The following is a 17,155-nucleotide window of genomic DNA, read 5'->3' as shown; positions in this document are numbered from 1 at the left end:
CATACTGAATATAGTTCCGTGTGGCAAAACATTTCTCGTACCTTATGGGCGTGGTCACCTCGAGCTGATGCATAATAAGGTTCAAGCACGTAATGTTACCTGTCAATACCAATTGTTGTGTGAAAGATACTATGAAAAAGTTTTAAACGAAGTTTTTCCTGTGATTTTCAAAAGACTCCCATTGTAGATTATTCTTTGCTTGTGTAGCTAATTTCCAGTAACAAATCTTGCAGCTAACTTTTCTACTCGTTCAAGGCGTTCCTTGTCATTATGCATCACTGGGCCCCACACGTCGCATATATATTCTAACACAGACCTGACGAACGTCTTGAACAGTCACTCTTTAGTAGCCATACTGAAAATTTTAGCGTTGCGCCGTAGAAACCGTAATGGCTTTCCTGCACTCGCTATTACATGATCAACGTGACGATGCTATTTAAATCAGTGGTAAAATAGACTCCTAAGTGTTTATATACAGTCACCCGTGACAATGCAATATTACCTAAGGTATACTAAAACAAACGTCATTTTTTTTCTTGCTAAATGACATGAAAACTGTCTTAGCTTGATTAAAGCTCATGTTACAATAACAACACCGCTGAGCAATGCGGATGAGATTACACTCTAAAATGCGACAATCGTCTTCAGAACTAATAGGCTTGTACAAAACTCAATCATGAGCGTACAAACTCAAATGTGACAGGACTCCTTTACTGATATCATTGATAAATAAAAGAAACAAAAGTGGACCCAGAACTGAGCCCTGAGGGACGCCGGAAGTGACGTCTCTTCTTGATAACCCAGTACTATTAAAAACTACGCGCTGTTTTCGCAGTCTTAAGTATTCGGCAATCCATCCAATAACTTGTGTGTTAATGTTGTGAGTATGAAGTTTCTAAATTAACAAAGAATGGGATACAGTGTCGAATGCCTTCCTGAAATCTAAAAATATATAATCTATTGAAAATCTGTCGTGCATAGCACTGGCAATATCATGTGTGAATTCAATTAATTGTGTTACGCAAGAAAAAGTCTTTCTGAAGCCATGTTGAGAGGGATTGAATAGGCAATAGGGATTCATATGTGCTACAATACTTGTGTATAAAACGTGCTCTAAAACATTGCATGCAACACACGTTAAAGAATGCGGATGATAATGAACTATGCCACGTCCTGGACCAGATCTATGGACTGCACCAATTTTCCAATCATTGGGCAAAGAAGCTTCTGCCACTAATTTTTCAAAGAGTATCTTCAAAGGAGGAGGCATAGGTTGGGCACAAATTCTAAAGAAGCTATTAGTTAAACCATCAAGTCCTCCGCCATTAGCAGCGTTCAATTTCAACAGCAACAGTTCTATGCCACGTCTCCTGATAACGACGTCATCCATATCGCCCATCGAGGCTATCAATTCTCGCGGGGTACTTCTGTGGTCACCGTCGCTTGGCATCACAGTAGAAAACAAGGAAGCAAAATACTGATTAAAGCATTCCGCTTAAGCTTTGTCGTCAGAAACGACGCCGTTTTCAGAGATAAGTGACGGAATAGGTGTTGCCTCTTTTCCATTTCTTTTCACGTGCTTCCAAAATTGCTTGGATAGTTTCACTAAAAGCATTCTTGGCTACGTGAATTGACCTTTTCATTTCTGATATAATTTCTTTCAGCTTCTTCCTCTTATCACTTGACGGCACTTGGAGAAAATTATGATAAAATCTTTGCCTTTTCTGTGTAAGACTGCGCAACGCTTTCGAAAACCAAGGCTTACTTCTACTTTGTCTTTCATTTAGCACCCTACACGGTATCAAACGCTGCCGAAGTTCTAGCATTTTGTTTTTGAGGCAAGTCCATAATTCATCTGTATTTTTATATTGAGCTTCTGTAGCAAATACATCATACCCATCCAAACCTTCATTTATTTTATCAACCTGAGCTTTCGTATAGTTATACTACTGCATGCGCAGGTTTTACATGTGCAATTTCCATTTCAGATAAAACAGCACTGTAGTCCCTAATTCTAGGAATGACAACCGTACAAATTACCAATTGAGGTTGGTTTGAGAAAATAGGATCCAGAACATGATTTCCTCTAGTTGGTTCAGACACTAATTGAGATAGTGCGAACAAATCGACACTGTTCATCATTTTCTGTCAGCTGTCTCTTACAAGCCTGAAAAACTACTTTCTTGATGCGATGGCTCGTACACGTTATCACGTCAGCATCTTGATGTATGTGGATTAAAGGTCAATTTCTCCCGTTTGCTCGAATAAAACCATTTTTTCCCCTAAACATATAGATACTGGCTTAATGTCTCGCGTTCACTTTTCACACTTGGTTGCCGCGTCATTTATTTATTGCCGTTGGTAACGATTCAGCTATAGAAAAACCGTGACAACAAGATAATTAAATACGTGACCATATGCATCCATCGCATGTTACAGCAGGAAATATTAGTTTATCGCTGCTGGCTTAAAATTTTGAAATCATGAAAACTGTTGTCTACGGGGTGGACGCTGGGTCTGAGGAGGACAAAAATGACGATGACAAATTAGGTTTTAAAGGCGAAGCAGCTTATTTCACTGTAATGCGCAGATTTTTTTATTATCTTACCCATTAATACCACCTAATCGTATCTCCTTTACTCCTTTGCTTTCTTTCCCTGCATTTTTGTTCTGTGGGTGCATTTACCTTTCCACGCAGAGTAGCATGTATGTACATGTTTACCACCCACCGTGGTTGCTTATTGTTTGTGATGTTAGGCTGCTAAGCACGAGGTCGGAATCGAATCCCGGCCGCGGAGGCCGAATTCCAATGAGGATGAAATGCGAAAACACCCGTGTACTTTTGATTTAGGTGCACGTTAAAGAACCCCAGGTGGTCGCAATTTCCTGAGTACACCGTCCCCCCCCCCCCCCCCCCCCATGGCGTGTCTCATGATCAGATCGTGGTTTTGGCACGTAAAACCCCATAATTTAATTTTAATTGCTTGTGGTTACCAGCCCAATAGCAGATCTATCTGCTCACTTGAATGGAGAGCCTTCTCTCCATGCCACCCTCGATGGATTCATTGATCCACTGATCAATCGGCCGGTCGATTACGAATGTGGTTGTGGATGTCCTCGCAAAGAAGCAAGAAAACCGTGTCGAGATCTCGCTTAAACTCAAGAAAGATGCCGGGCAGCAAAAGACGGGAAGACTTGTGCTTCTTTTGCTGTTCAGTATCTTTCGAGTCATTTCAAGATGGAGGCATACCAACTAGATAAGTACTCTATGCGGCTTCAGTGCTGATTTTGCTTGCCTTTTGTAGCGAAGCCGTTAGTGCGAACAGAAACGCTCGAGAATGTTATTAGCGAGTTTTCACGTTTTATTTGAAGAACTAGATCATTCACCAAATTCACAATAAATAAAAGTGGGGAAAGATGAGATATTATCGGTAATGTGGAGGCCAACTTCTAAATGTGCGGGCTAACAGACGCTAAATAAAAATTGATAAAGCCTTTCTTTTGGGACTGTTCAGAGCTTTGTGGAGCATGGCGGCAATGCTATGGCAGACATGTACCGAAAGTTTGAAGTGTGTAGGTTAAATACGAGCTTTGAAAATAACTATTGTTACCCGTTTTATCCCTATACGAGGTGTGTATATGGCTTTCCTAATATTCTCGGTAAGGTAAACGAGGAACCATGTTAATGTTTCGTTTAAATAAAAAGGATATGTTTCGATGTTTTACAAGTGTATTTAGGTAACCGCGTTAAAGGCCTGCGCATGTCGTGAATAAAGTCAACGTGCTAGATCATTTACATTTGAACATAATAATAGGAATTCTTTTTATGGCTGATGGATGTGGGCAAAGTTTCGATAGCGTAAGGTAATTTCGGGCTTGAAAAACTTCTTTAAGCAAGTTCTTTAAAGCGTTATATCGACACGTGTACTTATTTACCTTTATCTCGGGGACTGCATTTCACCCTCTAACAACTAACTTAAGTTGTTGCTCAGCGTAAGAGGCGCCTGTATGAATGGAACTTACTGGAATGTTATCTGTGATTCTATGCGTTGTCTGTCGTCACGAAAGCATATGTAACCTGACTGTATACGCGACGCGAATTGTGTAGTACCAGCGATTACTCTGGAACGTTCCATGACTCATGTATAAAAGCCGACGCGCTTGACCTGCTGATCAGATTTCCGCCGATCACCGACAGCATTCGCCGCGGTCATTGTGCTTTGAGTGTAACTTGCTTTCGCGGGCACAGGTTCGCCCAACAGGAAGTTAAGTTATTCACAGTTTCGCTGCTGCGTTCATCAGCTTCACTACTAAGTGACAATATGGCCGTTATCCGCAAAGTTCCCAGAGACTTATAGGAGATACGTGCGTGACACCGTGTTCGCCTTCGGTGGAAAAATGAGTACTGTTAAGGTGGTTTGTGGAGAAAGTTTAAACTTTCTGGATAAATGATGAACATTGCGAACAATTACCAGAATGCTAATACTCGTTCTCCTTAAATTTTTGTGTCATACGAAGCACTTGGTAGGTTTCCTCAGTGTCCTTGGTAAACTCAACGAAGCACACTGCTAATATTTGGGAAAAATAAAAGGTAGGTTGGTGCGTGATGCATATGCAAAGTTCCAAGTGTGTATGTGCATAGTAAATTTTGCAGTAAATTATTTATGTAAGTGCTCCAAGGAATTATAAGCGTGTCTAAACACAACGAATTATACGCGCCGTAAAACAAAACTATACAGCTGGAATGAAAAAAAGAACTGACAGCCATCTAGATCAAGTTTGCTGAAAATGGATGAAACATTATGGCTTATGGACATGCGAAGCTAAATATGCCTAACTAAATTACGGCCTTTGCTAAAAAAAAAATTCGCTGAGCAAGATATTGAAAATGGTATATGTGCATCACGTTTTCGACATGTGGCTCAACAGGTGAATCATATACGGGCAACGTTTTAAATTGGACGATGTCATTACAGGACACCGAAATTCTTAATGCAGCAGCTACAGTGAAAGAACTTCATTGGAAATGGTACTGCGATCGTACAAGGTCGCACGAGTCTGCAGTACGTCTTTATTAGTGGCTGGTACTAAGCCTAACCAACCAAATATCTGTAGTGGTCGCGATATCTGCGAAATTATTATAATCGATTGACTTCTGGAATGCTCCATAACGACCTTTGCAAGAAAAGTGCCCTTACTTGTAGGCAAATTGTCCGTTATTAGCAATGCTCATTCCTTCAAGCATGACACACACTCACGGCAGGGATTGGCCACACAATAACTGAAGTAATTAGCTATGCTCAAACAATCGGAAAGCCACAAGAGAAAGCGGATTTGATGAGTAATGATAATGAAATAAAAATTAATAATATACAAGATAACTTCTGACAGTGAACGCTCGTTCTCCTCGTCTGCTTTCTTGTGCGTAGTTGTTTTTCGCCTTCAGATTGCTTACATGCGCATGTTTAAAACTAACCGAGCACCACACTGTTCGGACAGTAGTCAGATGCCTAAACAACATGCCAATTTTTACTGAGTAATCCACAGTGCGTGCAGTACTAGTCCCTCACGACTAAACCTTCATGGAAGTGACATCAGTTCAAGGAAATATAAACTCAAAATTCAAAAATTACGCCACGATGCAGCTGCAAATCCTGGTTCAAAGTACTGGTCTAACAGTGCGTTCCGGATGCGCTGCGTACTTTTAATGTAGAGAGAAATTACTGGAGGAAAATAATGTAAATGAGTGACCTGCCTTTTAGTTCAATTACTGTAATTTGTTTTCGTGCATGTTTCCTGAATTTTTAAGACGCGTAATGCCTGTATACGCGTGTCTATTTCATGGTTTTTACAATTGGCACAGTGATTTCGTTCTTTAGTGAAGTTGTGCAGATCCAACGTGCATATTATAATCTATGTGAAACAAAACCCTAGTGAAGCGGCTTTAAACAGGGTATCATACTGAAAAAAAATTAAGTTTCGGTTCCGGTTAAGGTTTAGCTCACTTTTATGTCGCTCCGATTCAGTTCCTGTTCGGAGAAAAACATTTATAACGGAACGGTTGGCGAACCGGTTTGCAACACTGACTCGGATCGCAAACCAATTTGGCGCAAGTCCATTTTATTTTGCCGCATGGCGATATACTGCATAGTGCTATCGACTTTTCCGCATGGCCATGCGCAAGTTTCATCAAGAGGAGGCCCAAATTTACGAATCAAGTGCACCGATATTGGGAAATTTTCATGTATATAATAAAGACAGGTAAACAGCGAGAATTCTTGCATCAACGTAAGCTCTGCGTAGCTTCAACACTCATTACATTGAAAGGCAGCAGAGTCAGTTAATTTTCGTTTCGCTTCAGGCTTTCACTAGAGTTCTGATGGTGAGCGAACTGTGGCATGTGGTCTATGTTGTCAAGATAGCGTCAATTCACATTCGTATTAGATTCATTACAACTTCAAGCTTCTAGTCTGTAGCAAAGAAGGAAGCCAGCATTTGACGTTTCGCCCATTCGCTACTTTTTTAGAGGCAGGCGCGGCCATTGAAGCTTCTGAGCGATGAATAAAATGCTTTGTGCTGAACCATACGTCGATCTTTCTTGCGAATCTGCATGTGAGCACAGTCTTGCGCTGCTTAAGGGCAGACAAAAATAAAGAAACGCGCGCATTGTACCCCACGAATAACTTCTACAACTCGAAGGGCGTTGTACTTTGCTTGGCTATGCACCAAACGGGCGTTGAACAATGGCACGTAACATAAGAAGGTTTCGCGTGCCGTCTACAGCCCCGGTTTCATCTCTCTGAGGAAGTTAAGGCATACATTAGCGACCACAATTCTACGGTTACAATAAAATTATGCATGCGGCTGAACTTGCTGATATTTCTTCTCGAGGGCATTATGCTTTCCGTTCTCCATGTTTAACTAATTTATCTAGTTTTAGTAACAAGTTGACCTAACGGCCGAAATGGGGGCGTCATCAGAAATGTCCATTCCGAGGAGCGCACGGAACAACTTTTTGGTCGCAGAACACAACTGTCATGGCTGGCTTCAGAAGTGCAAGCGCCTCTGCACAGGTGGTCGTGGTTATAAGCGCATGCCCTTTCTATATCCCCATTCCCGCACACCATTTAACTCGTGTGTAGCAACTCTGATAGTAAGGTGTGCCGAGTGAAGAAGCGGTTATTCGAAGAATCGTGCAAACCACTGAGCACCAGTTGTTGCCTTATATGCTTAACCCTTCCTTGCTGAACCAGTAACCGTTATGATTTTTTTCAGTTCAGACTCGGTTCGGGTTCAGTCACGTGAAAATATAAAGGTTCGGGTTCAGTTCCGCTACAAGTTATGGTTCAGGTACGGTTTTCCTTTCGGGATTGAGTTAGGGTCCGACACCCTGGTTTTAAGTGCCGCAGAACCACAGAAATTTGTTAGTTTTCATCCAGTAGAGTATGTTATCGCATGCAATGTTTAAGCTTACCGTCGCAGAAGTGACAACTATAATCTCAAGCATTTTTATGTTTATGCACTACAGTGTCCATAGGTTATGCCGAAATGCACAGTTACACAGTGCGAGACGTCTACAGTGTTGTCAGGAGTACAGGGGCGTTGTATGATGCTTCCTGAAGGACGATGACAGGTGTATGCACAGAGAATTACGACAAGTATTAAGCAAAATTTGAGGATTACATGCACGTTGTGTAACAGGTGCATATGCCTATTCATGAGAATTATCCAAGACTGGGCATGGAACCTCGTGCTACATATCGAATGGCTTAATCGAAGAAAACCAAGTAAAGCAAATATTCAGTTGAATATAATGCGATGTTCCAATAAGAAGTCGGTGTGGGTTAGGGATACCTATGAGCCTATATACATTATATGTAAAGATTACATGTAGGAATTTATTTGTTTATAACAAAAAAGAAATGCGCTGTTCTTAATGTCTAGAGCTGAACAGAGACGTGATGTGGCGAAAGGGCGATGTGCATGTGCCATGAGACGTTTCACAGCGTGAAGTTTTCACATAAGACTACGAAGCTCAATTCTCGACTCAGGTGTCGTACACTTTTAAAAAGATCTTTTTTTTTTTGCGTGCATTACAACGGGGGTACCTATGACGTCTTTTTATAATTTGGTTATTTGTAGAAGGAAATATGTAAAGAGAAGATGGCTGAGGAGGGAAAGGGACATATATTTCAAAGTTTGATCGAACACCTTTTACAATATACTACGGCAACGGTGTAACCATGGACATGAGCTATTTCCATCCTACAGGCATCAGGTCATATTTCCTTTTGTTACCATGTCGACATGAAGGTTACGTAACGTATTTGCGTTTGTACTTTTCTTTGCACTCTGGCAATGCTATAGTGAGGTTAGTTAAAGAGAGATTTCGTTTAAGTGCTGTGCATGACTGGAAAATAGCAAAATTATGCCTGGCGACAGCACCCGCTGCCGCCTTTCTCAGTGTCGCACTCAAATTACTTATTTCGTTTCTGTCTTAATCGCTCCATCACCGACCCCTACGTGAGTGCTTTCTTTTATATTTTTTCCCATTCACATGTTCTAGGTCTTTCTTCACTTTATTGTGGTACCATGTTTCTCAATATACGGAGCTGCACTGAAAGTGCTGATTTGATTGGAAGTAGGCGTAGCGTATGTAAGGCAAGGTTTACATGTGACCTGTGCCACATTAGTCTTAATTTTCTCCCTTCATCTTCAATTACGATACCCAAGGCACACTTACACTGGTAGTATATTTCGATAGGACAACGGTAACAGTCCCTTCGCTCTTGACTGAATCGCGCGCTTTCTGTTGAACCCCACCAGAACTGCGTGCGCCGTGTGCAGTGCACGAATGAGTAGTTTGCGAGAACGTAATAAAGTTTGGCTTTTGCTGGCCCATTCGGATATTTTTCTTCTACCAATATGACGAGACGAGACGCTGCTCTAAAAACCCCTAGTAAGGCGAAAAATGAAGGCGTGCGGGCCCTGCAAACATCCAAAACGAACCGACTGGTCCACGAAATAAAAACCCGTTGCGGGGTGGGACTTAATTATCTGCAGCTCAGCAGGGGACGCATGATGGGTGCTTTTTGCGAAGGGCACGTCTGCATTTCCTCCTTTACGCTAGAGTTAAAGCCAGTTCTCGCATTGTTCTCGCAATATTTTTGCTTGGCAAATGCCTTTACTAAGCAGAATATGGCTTAGCGCGTCGATTTTATTTGATTGTTTCTTTCGCATGTTTTATGCGGTGTTCACTCACTGACTCTTAGCGCAGAAGCTCTTGTTAAAGACAGATTTAAGCGCAGACTTCAGCAGCTGCCTCTCGAATATTAATAAGAAGCCCGCAGAAACATGGACTTCTGTGGGAGTTATTCTCGCATTGTAGCGACAAGAGCCAGAAGGCGTTCATAGTGACGTTACATAGACAGGGATATATTACACCAGAAAGACGCTCCTAAATTTCGATATGTGGACCTATCTTGGTCCACCTATCGAAGCGCAGGCCGTCATTCCTGAGGCATTTTATTCCTGATTATTTAATCTCTGTGCCACAGTGAGCTGCTCCATGTATCGGCTCCCTTCTTGATTTTGGCTGTACGGTTTGATCAATTTGATAAGAATGCGAATGATACGATACGTGACTGATGACTGATGACGTGACGTGACTGATGGTACGTGGTTAATATCAAGTTCGTATAAATAGTCAATTTGTACATTTGAGGCAATATTCTGAAGAAAAAGGGAAAAAAGAGAGGGCCCACATATGAAAGTAGCTGCTCCTCAAGACAACACACACTGCGGGGTGAGGTTCACTTAAACGAAATCGAACAGAAAGACTAGCCGAAACTTCATCGCTAAGTATGAAAAACAAACACCATTACGTCCGCTAATTAGTGACTGGCACAAGAAGTTAATGGAAACCGGCACATTGTTGGATAAAGAAAGGAATGAGTGCGAACGAGTATACGAGTAAAACATCGAACGGATAAGACGAGCCTTTTATAACAGACATAACGAGTCTAGGTTTGTTTCTGTAGGGCTACGTTAAAGACATAGTGTATCGGACAGAGGTGCAGGAGCTTACTGACTTCAATCAAAGGATTACTGATGCGGTTGCCACATTTGATGAGGTTACGCTATAGCGGTTATGGCAGGAAGCCAAATTTCGCCACTATGTCCTTCGTGCTATCAATGGTGCCCATATTTATTTTCGTATGTGATGAAACAAATTTTAATAAATGCTGCTAATTTTTAATAAATTTCATATATTTAACTACTCATATTTACTCGGAATAACAGCTTGAAATTTTAAAGAGACTTCATGGACATGTTGTAAAGCACGGGCGCTTTAGCCTTAGTGGCGCATCGTTATCAACTCGAGTGCTTCCTACGCATTTTACCGGATAGCATCATGCCACTTCATGTCCATAATTAACAGCATACTCCTTTAGAAAACGAAAACTAGACAGAGCTGCTTTCAAAGTTGATATGAGCCTTATGAAAGGCGGTCGATATATGATATCGACGCTGTAGTTTCTAAGTATCGTTGAGCGTTTCGCGGAGCAGGCAAATAAGAGCAGCTTACAACACTTGCGTAATGTTCTTAGTGTATGTTCAGTGCATGCTCGTACATTGCTCAGATTGACCCGTGAGGAGGTGTCGGAGTGATCACGGTGGAGCAAAATTCCGGTGAATGTGAGTCCTATTGCGAACTCTAAGAAAAAAAATCATATATTTTTAGAGCGAGTCTGATTGATTTCAGGGTATGTTTTTTCTTTGGTAGACACACTGCTCATACCCTTATTAATTTAGGAAAGTGAGGTTCGATATTTTATATGCTTCTTTCATAGCGCCGTCGTTCCGGCTACTCTGTTTAATTTATTAATATGCAAGAATAAGTTTAGAAGGTAGCGTTAGTTACGAAAAAGTTATTGCGCAATTATCGAGTGATCGATAGTTGAAACATCATTTCCTTTAGCTTTCATTTCGTCTTCGGTTTAGTTATCGTCAGGCCTAAAAGTACTGCTGTAGCCAGCTCTATGTGGTAGAGCCAATTCCTTCTATGTGAAAAAAAATCATGAGCCATTCCACTCTGTAAAGTAGTTAACCAGCGAAGCTGTTTAGCACACGACACGGAGGTGACACGTAATTTTGAACAAAGGTACGAACTCATTTACTGTCTTGATGGGTGGTCATCGTGACGAAAAGTACGTACACTCATTTATTGTCTTGATGGATGGCCATTATTTCACTCGCAACTGCACATTCTTTCATAGTATCAAATCGATGGAAGTACGCCGCTAGGTGGTCGGTTGGGCCGGATCGGTGCGGCGTCGCAAGAGATACGTCTGCAATACGGAACGCGTAAAACCATTCCCTTTTCGGGCCCGACACATCCACATTGGAATCACCTACAACGACAACAGGGGCAGTGTCATCGCAGCCAATTCACGTAAAGTGACTAGTCATGAACTTTACGGGACCATGAGGAGGAGGAGGAGGGGGAACAAACTTTATTTGTGCATAGCAGATTTGAGACCAGGCCTCTCTACCTAAATGACGGCCTCGAGCCGTTGGGCCCTGGCGGCATCTTCGGCCTGCTGGATTGCCTTGAGTTGGTCTTCCGGTGCACAGCTGAGCAACGCGGTCTCCCACTGCTCTCTGGTCTTACTTATTTTATTCTGTATGGGTGTACGAGGACAAGCCCAAACCATATGTTGTAGGTCCGCCCTTTCTTGACAGTATCTACATCTATCCGTATAAAGGTCCGGGTAGTATAGCGGTGGTATGCCACCGGGTTCGGATATGTATCTGTTTGTAAGAGGCGCCATGCCGTCGCTTGCCGTCTACTTAAGGAGGAGTGTGCCGGGGGGAAATGGGCCCTTCCAAATTTGTAGTGTTTGGTGATCTCGTTAAAGCTGGTCATCCGGTCTCTCTCCGTTCCCAGTATTTGTTGCGTGTCACCTGCTCGGCCTGTCAGTTCTCGAGGCAGGTTGTGCGCTATTTCGTTCCCGGGAAGGGAGGAGTGTCCGGGTGCCCATATAATGTGAATGTGAAGTTGTTTAAAATTCTCAGTGCTTCCGGCGAGATTCTTCCTTTTGCATAGTTCTTGACGGCTGTCTTGAGTCGCTTAGTCGCTTGAGTCTGCCTTCCATGTTTTTACCGTCCCGCTAACTCTGCAGTCACTCTCTAGACTCGTAGCAACTATCGACATACTCTGTCCATTTGCGTACTCCGCCGCGTCCACAAAGACCACGCCCCTGGCACTACGGAATCTTTTGTGGAGAGCTCTCGCTCTTGCGTTTCTTCTATCTTGGTGAAACTCCGGGTGCATGTTTCTAGGGATTGGGGGTATTGATAGGTGTTCCCTTATTTTCCTTGGGATGTCTCTCCGCACTCCGTGCTGTGTTTCGTAAGCTATTCCGATGTCATTAAGATGTGTCTCCCCGTCAAACTCTGTGTAAGCCTTTCATACTGCGCTACTCTCTGGGCCTCAATAAGTTCGTCTAATGTGTTGTGCACGCCGAGCGCCAAGAATTTGTCGTTTGACGTATTTGCCTGAAGTACCAAGGCTTGCTTGCTTATACACCCCTCTAATAATGCAGTCTATCTTGGCTTTCTCCGCAGCGTAGAGCTTGAGGTAAGGAACCACATATACAGTACGACTGATTACGAATGTTTCTATTAATCGAATGAGATTGTGCTCTTTCATGCCATAGTGCCTGTTGGATATTCGCTTTATTAGTCCGATTGTTTGTTGAACACTATTGTCAAGTATTCTAATGGCTTCTCCGTTATGGCCGTTTTCGGATATGCGGAGTTACGAGACTATGAGTCATTGCAACTTTTGCTTGCTTACTACGGTATTAGCCCTTGATAACGGGGGTATGAGCCATTGATGATGGCAGTTTTCGACATGCTGTTATGCATAGAGTTTCTCACTATAACACCTAGAGGGTAATCTGGCGCCACCGTCTATGGGAGTTTCTTAAGGGGGCACCGTGCCGTCATGGGAATGACGGTATATGTGTCTGCGAGGCTCGTGTTGGCTGGTGTTGTAAGAGGCTTCGTCTAAAACGTGGATATGGCTACATAAATAACGCGTTCTCAAAGTAAAATCTTAATGAAATGTTTCCATTCACGCATATTACATCTTTACTCACCCGCACTGCATCACCAAGCGAAGAAAAGCAAGAACAGACCAACTGTTTCAGAGCGAGCGTGAACCTTGTCGTCTGTCTTCCAATTTTAGCGGCCCGCTGATACTTTTTACGTAACATGTAGTCGTACACACAATAACAAGTTCTCATAGTTAAACAAAACATGTTTTCGCGTAATAATAAAGCTAAAACAGCTTTTCACGTGCTCTTCTAGTAGAAAATGAATCATTGTGACAGACGGAACGGTACTTGCCAAGCGCGTCTTCAAGGTCATAGAGTTTCCTACAAAAAATTTTGTAGGAAACTCTATGTTCAAGGTGTCCTGTCTCTACGAGAACGATGCCAATCCGAATCCACAATATACCGGCATTCCCATGCATACCACAGCGCAGCAGCGCCAGATTTCCCTCTAGGTAATGTAGTGAGAAACTCTATGCTGTTATGTATGTTGTATGCGCGATTAGAAAGAATTGAAGCACTGTTCGTTTCCCTTTGCTGGGCGCCGGTAGCCTCTGCCTTATGGGGCTATGAGCCATTGTATTTTTTGCTTGCTTACGGGAGCATGAATGCTTGCGGGGATATGATCCATTGATGATGATAATTTTTGTTCACGGAGAACAAAAATGCACAGAACCCTAGCCATATACAGCTTGATTGAAAAAAAAAAACGACGACAACAACTCCGTCTCTCATTTACTTTCGAAGAAAAGGCGCTGTCCTCATTTACCCACTTAATCTGCAGCAATTGCTGCAAGAAGATCCCTCCTGTTATGTTCACGGCACTCACCCTCTCGGCGTTGTAGCTGTCCAGCAGCCGCTGATTCTCGGCCTTCAGCGTTTCGATCTGCTCCTGCAGGCCCCTGGCGACGTGCGCGGCGTGCTGCGGCACGACGCCCTGCAGCGAGTGCTGCAGCAGCTCCTGCAGGTGGTCCCGCTCCTCCTGGAGCAACTTCACCTCGCGGCTCAGGATGCCCAGCGCAGCCTCCCTCTCCGTGATCACGCCGCGCAGGGGCTTGCTGATGCGCGTGCCCCGGCCGGCGTTTGCCGGAAGAGTCTTGCAGGACGACTTGTCCTGGAACACCGCCGCTATGCCGTACCGCATCTGCGTTCACCAGGGTGGAGGGCACGGGAAACGGGATTTCCAGGCTGAGAAGCCATTGCCTCCTTCCTAAGAGGAAGCTTTAGGTCGGGTGCTCCTATCCAAGTACATGTAAAAGGAGAATTCGTTTTTCTCGGCAACCACTGCACCAAATTTGACGACGTTTGTTGCATATATAGGAAAAAATTAAAATCGAGCGACTGTTGGTACCCGATTTTCGATTTAGATCGTTAAATGTTCATAAAAATTGGCGAGAAACCGAAAATTTGCCGAAAACGAAACTCTCAAGTTTACTACTCTCTAACTCACGAAGGGAAAACGATGTCATAATTCTGTGAATTGCATCACATAGTACATATAAAGCGGACAAAATTGGTATGTTGCACATGAACCTAAAGATATTGAGTAATGTGTATATACAGCTTTTGAAGAACCCTTGTACACAACGTAACAAATTCACGTAAGATATAAATTACCATATCGAATTTGTCCGTTTTGAATGATCTACTGGATGCCGTTTAAAGAACCGCAATATGTGCTTTTGGTGCAGGGCTATTATCTTTTAAACTTCCTGCGTCTATTTTTTTAAAACTTTCAATTTCTTGAAAATCTTTTTCATAGCATTCAGGTTCTAAATCGAGATTCTGCTACCAAGAGTCACTAGAATTTAACTTTCTCTCTCAAGTGCAACACATTTCATTAAAATCGGTCAAGGGGTTACCTCAGAAAAGCGTTTTTGAGTTTTACATGTATTTGAATAGGCCGCGTTGGAGTTGGGCCCGAGCCTAAAGCTTCCTCTTAACATCAACTGCTGCTGCCTTTGTAAGATTGCAACGCTTTAGTTTAGGGCATCTCGTGGCTCGTCCCGCTCACTGCTGAGGTGCATACTACAGGGAAGGCTGCGGCGGGTTTGAATAGTTTAACTGAAAGGCGGGTTTTAATAGCTGCACTGAAACGCGGGACAAGTGGGGACAGACAAGGACGTCGCTGAACTGACAAGTGAGTTTTATCTTTGCGCATGTGGCTCCTCGCTTCAAATCTTTTTGCACAGATATAAGAAAATAAGATGTCTGTGACGTCGTTCTGTTTTGAAGAATCTTCCTTTCACATTTCAATGCCACTACCTGTGCATTAATTCCCAGACCATGTTCATACCTGATTGCGCTTGTATAAATTATTTTGATTGATTTCTCCTTGCTAATGAGGTTATTCCTATTACTAACCATGTATAGTTTATTTCGCTCCATGCCTTGTTGGTACAAAAATTATAATAAACATCCTTATCACATACTTAGAGCGTGTTATGTGGACGTTGTAAGCAATATGTTCTTATTATGTTGCCTACGCCATCGTGCTATGGTCCCAATTAAGATTGGCCGTATAAATAAATAAATAAATAAATAAATAAATAAATAATTAAATAAATAAATAAATAAATAAATAAATAAATAAATAAATAAATGCAGACGCGCATAATGAAGAAAAGTGTAGTGCTGCATGCGCGAAAATAAAACTCAGACTATATATTTCATTGACGTCCTCGTATGTCTCCATTGGTCCATAATTTCAGCTGAAGTGTCAAAACTCACCTTAGTCATGAACAATCTAGCTCACCTCAATACCATTCTGACATTCCCCGAAAGATCAGCGCCGATTTCCTGCTCTCGATGACCCTTTTCCCACAGGTACGAAAGAAACAGTGTTTGCATGCTGGTTGCCAAGTGACAGAGGTGTTAAGGGCATGGCGGCTTGCGTTCTATTCAGTCAACTCGGGAAAGCCACGGGTTACGTTACGCTTATTCGCCTCTTGCTCAGCTCTGAGCTTTAGCCCAATTGCGCTGTTGCTAAGTGGCTGCGCCCCTTTGACTGGAGGCAGACGGGATATGGTGCTCTGAGCGTAGCAAACTGAATGCACTCAGGAAAAAGTGTCTATTAGACTATCTGTTTGCAGAACCCGAAAAGGCAATGATTCATCGTTGATGGTTGCAGAAGAGAAGAGGAAAATAAGTGGTACCGAGACATAACACAAAAGGGTAAAATAATATAAAAGAACAATTAGCAAGAATACCAAATAATGTACAATGCTGTGATAACAAAGAAACAGTGACAAAAGGAAGAAAACAAGCAGTGCCGTAGCAAGAATGAGCGCAGATGAACTTCGCGCAGAAGAAGTAGCGCTGCTCCATAGGCAACTCGGTAGGCTTGAACAACCTCTGCGGAAAACTAAATTACTCTGAAACTTCTTACAAATATGCAAGCACTATTTCTTTGCTGCTGCATGATGCAATATAACCATACGGTATTTGAGTTCGCTGTCGAGTTGTATTTTGTTGCCCTAAACAGCGGTGGCTGTGAATGTGGATTCTGAAAGAAATATTTATGTTGAACTCAATGTCCACTTACGTTGATTCGGTCAGTAAATGCTTCGGTCAGCTTGTTTAGAAAGTTTAATCTAGACTATCAACACAATATTGAAAGAGAGAGCGAGTGTTGAGTACGTTACCATGTCATTACCATAATTCTTAATCTTATCTAGTGAGATATAGTTCACAAGCTAGATTATTAAGAGGTGAAAATCATGCCGCATTCTCTGGCGTGGCAACAAAGAATGTGCGCCGGTCCAAAGTAACTGAAAAATAGCTATTATACGCTTCAAGATTGAACGAGGACTGAAATGCTAAAATGAAACCGAATGATCCGCATTGCATTCAGCAGAGCTGTTAAGCTTCTTCTTTATGTCTGGTAAAACAAGAAATTGAAGAAAACGTCCCTTTCTTTGTTGATGTGTAATTGAAGGAGAGGTAGGGCCTCTTTAGTGGCGCCGGCTACGCTTCTTCGTAGGGCAAGCAACACTAAAAGTACGAGAACACTGATACAGTCAGATATCATAAAC

The 17,155-nt window shown here is 42.5% G+C and overlaps 1 protein-coding gene across 1 annotated transcript in view; it reads right to left on the bottom strand.

The window, feature by feature from the left end:
• Nucleotides 1–17,155, bottom strand: part of LOC142571619 (uncharacterized) — a 196,276-nt gene that overhangs the window by 33,489 nt on the left and 145,632 nt on the right. Inside the window, exon 8 of the mRNA XM_075680127.1 lies at nucleotides 13,951–14,265. Within this exon, the coding sequence (XP_075536242.1) occupies nucleotides 13,951–14,265 (315 nt within the window). The remainder of the gene's footprint in view (nucleotides 1–13,950; nucleotides 14,266–17,155) is intronic.

This window comes from Dermacentor variabilis, chromosome 2 (genome assembly GCF_050947875.1).
Source record: "Dermacentor variabilis isolate Ectoservices chromosome 2, ASM5094787v1, whole genome shotgun sequence".
Lineage (NCBI taxonomy): Eukaryota > Metazoa > Arthropoda > Arachnida > Ixodida > Ixodidae > Dermacentor > Dermacentor variabilis.
This window is presented reverse-complemented; position numbering and strand designations above follow the sequence as displayed.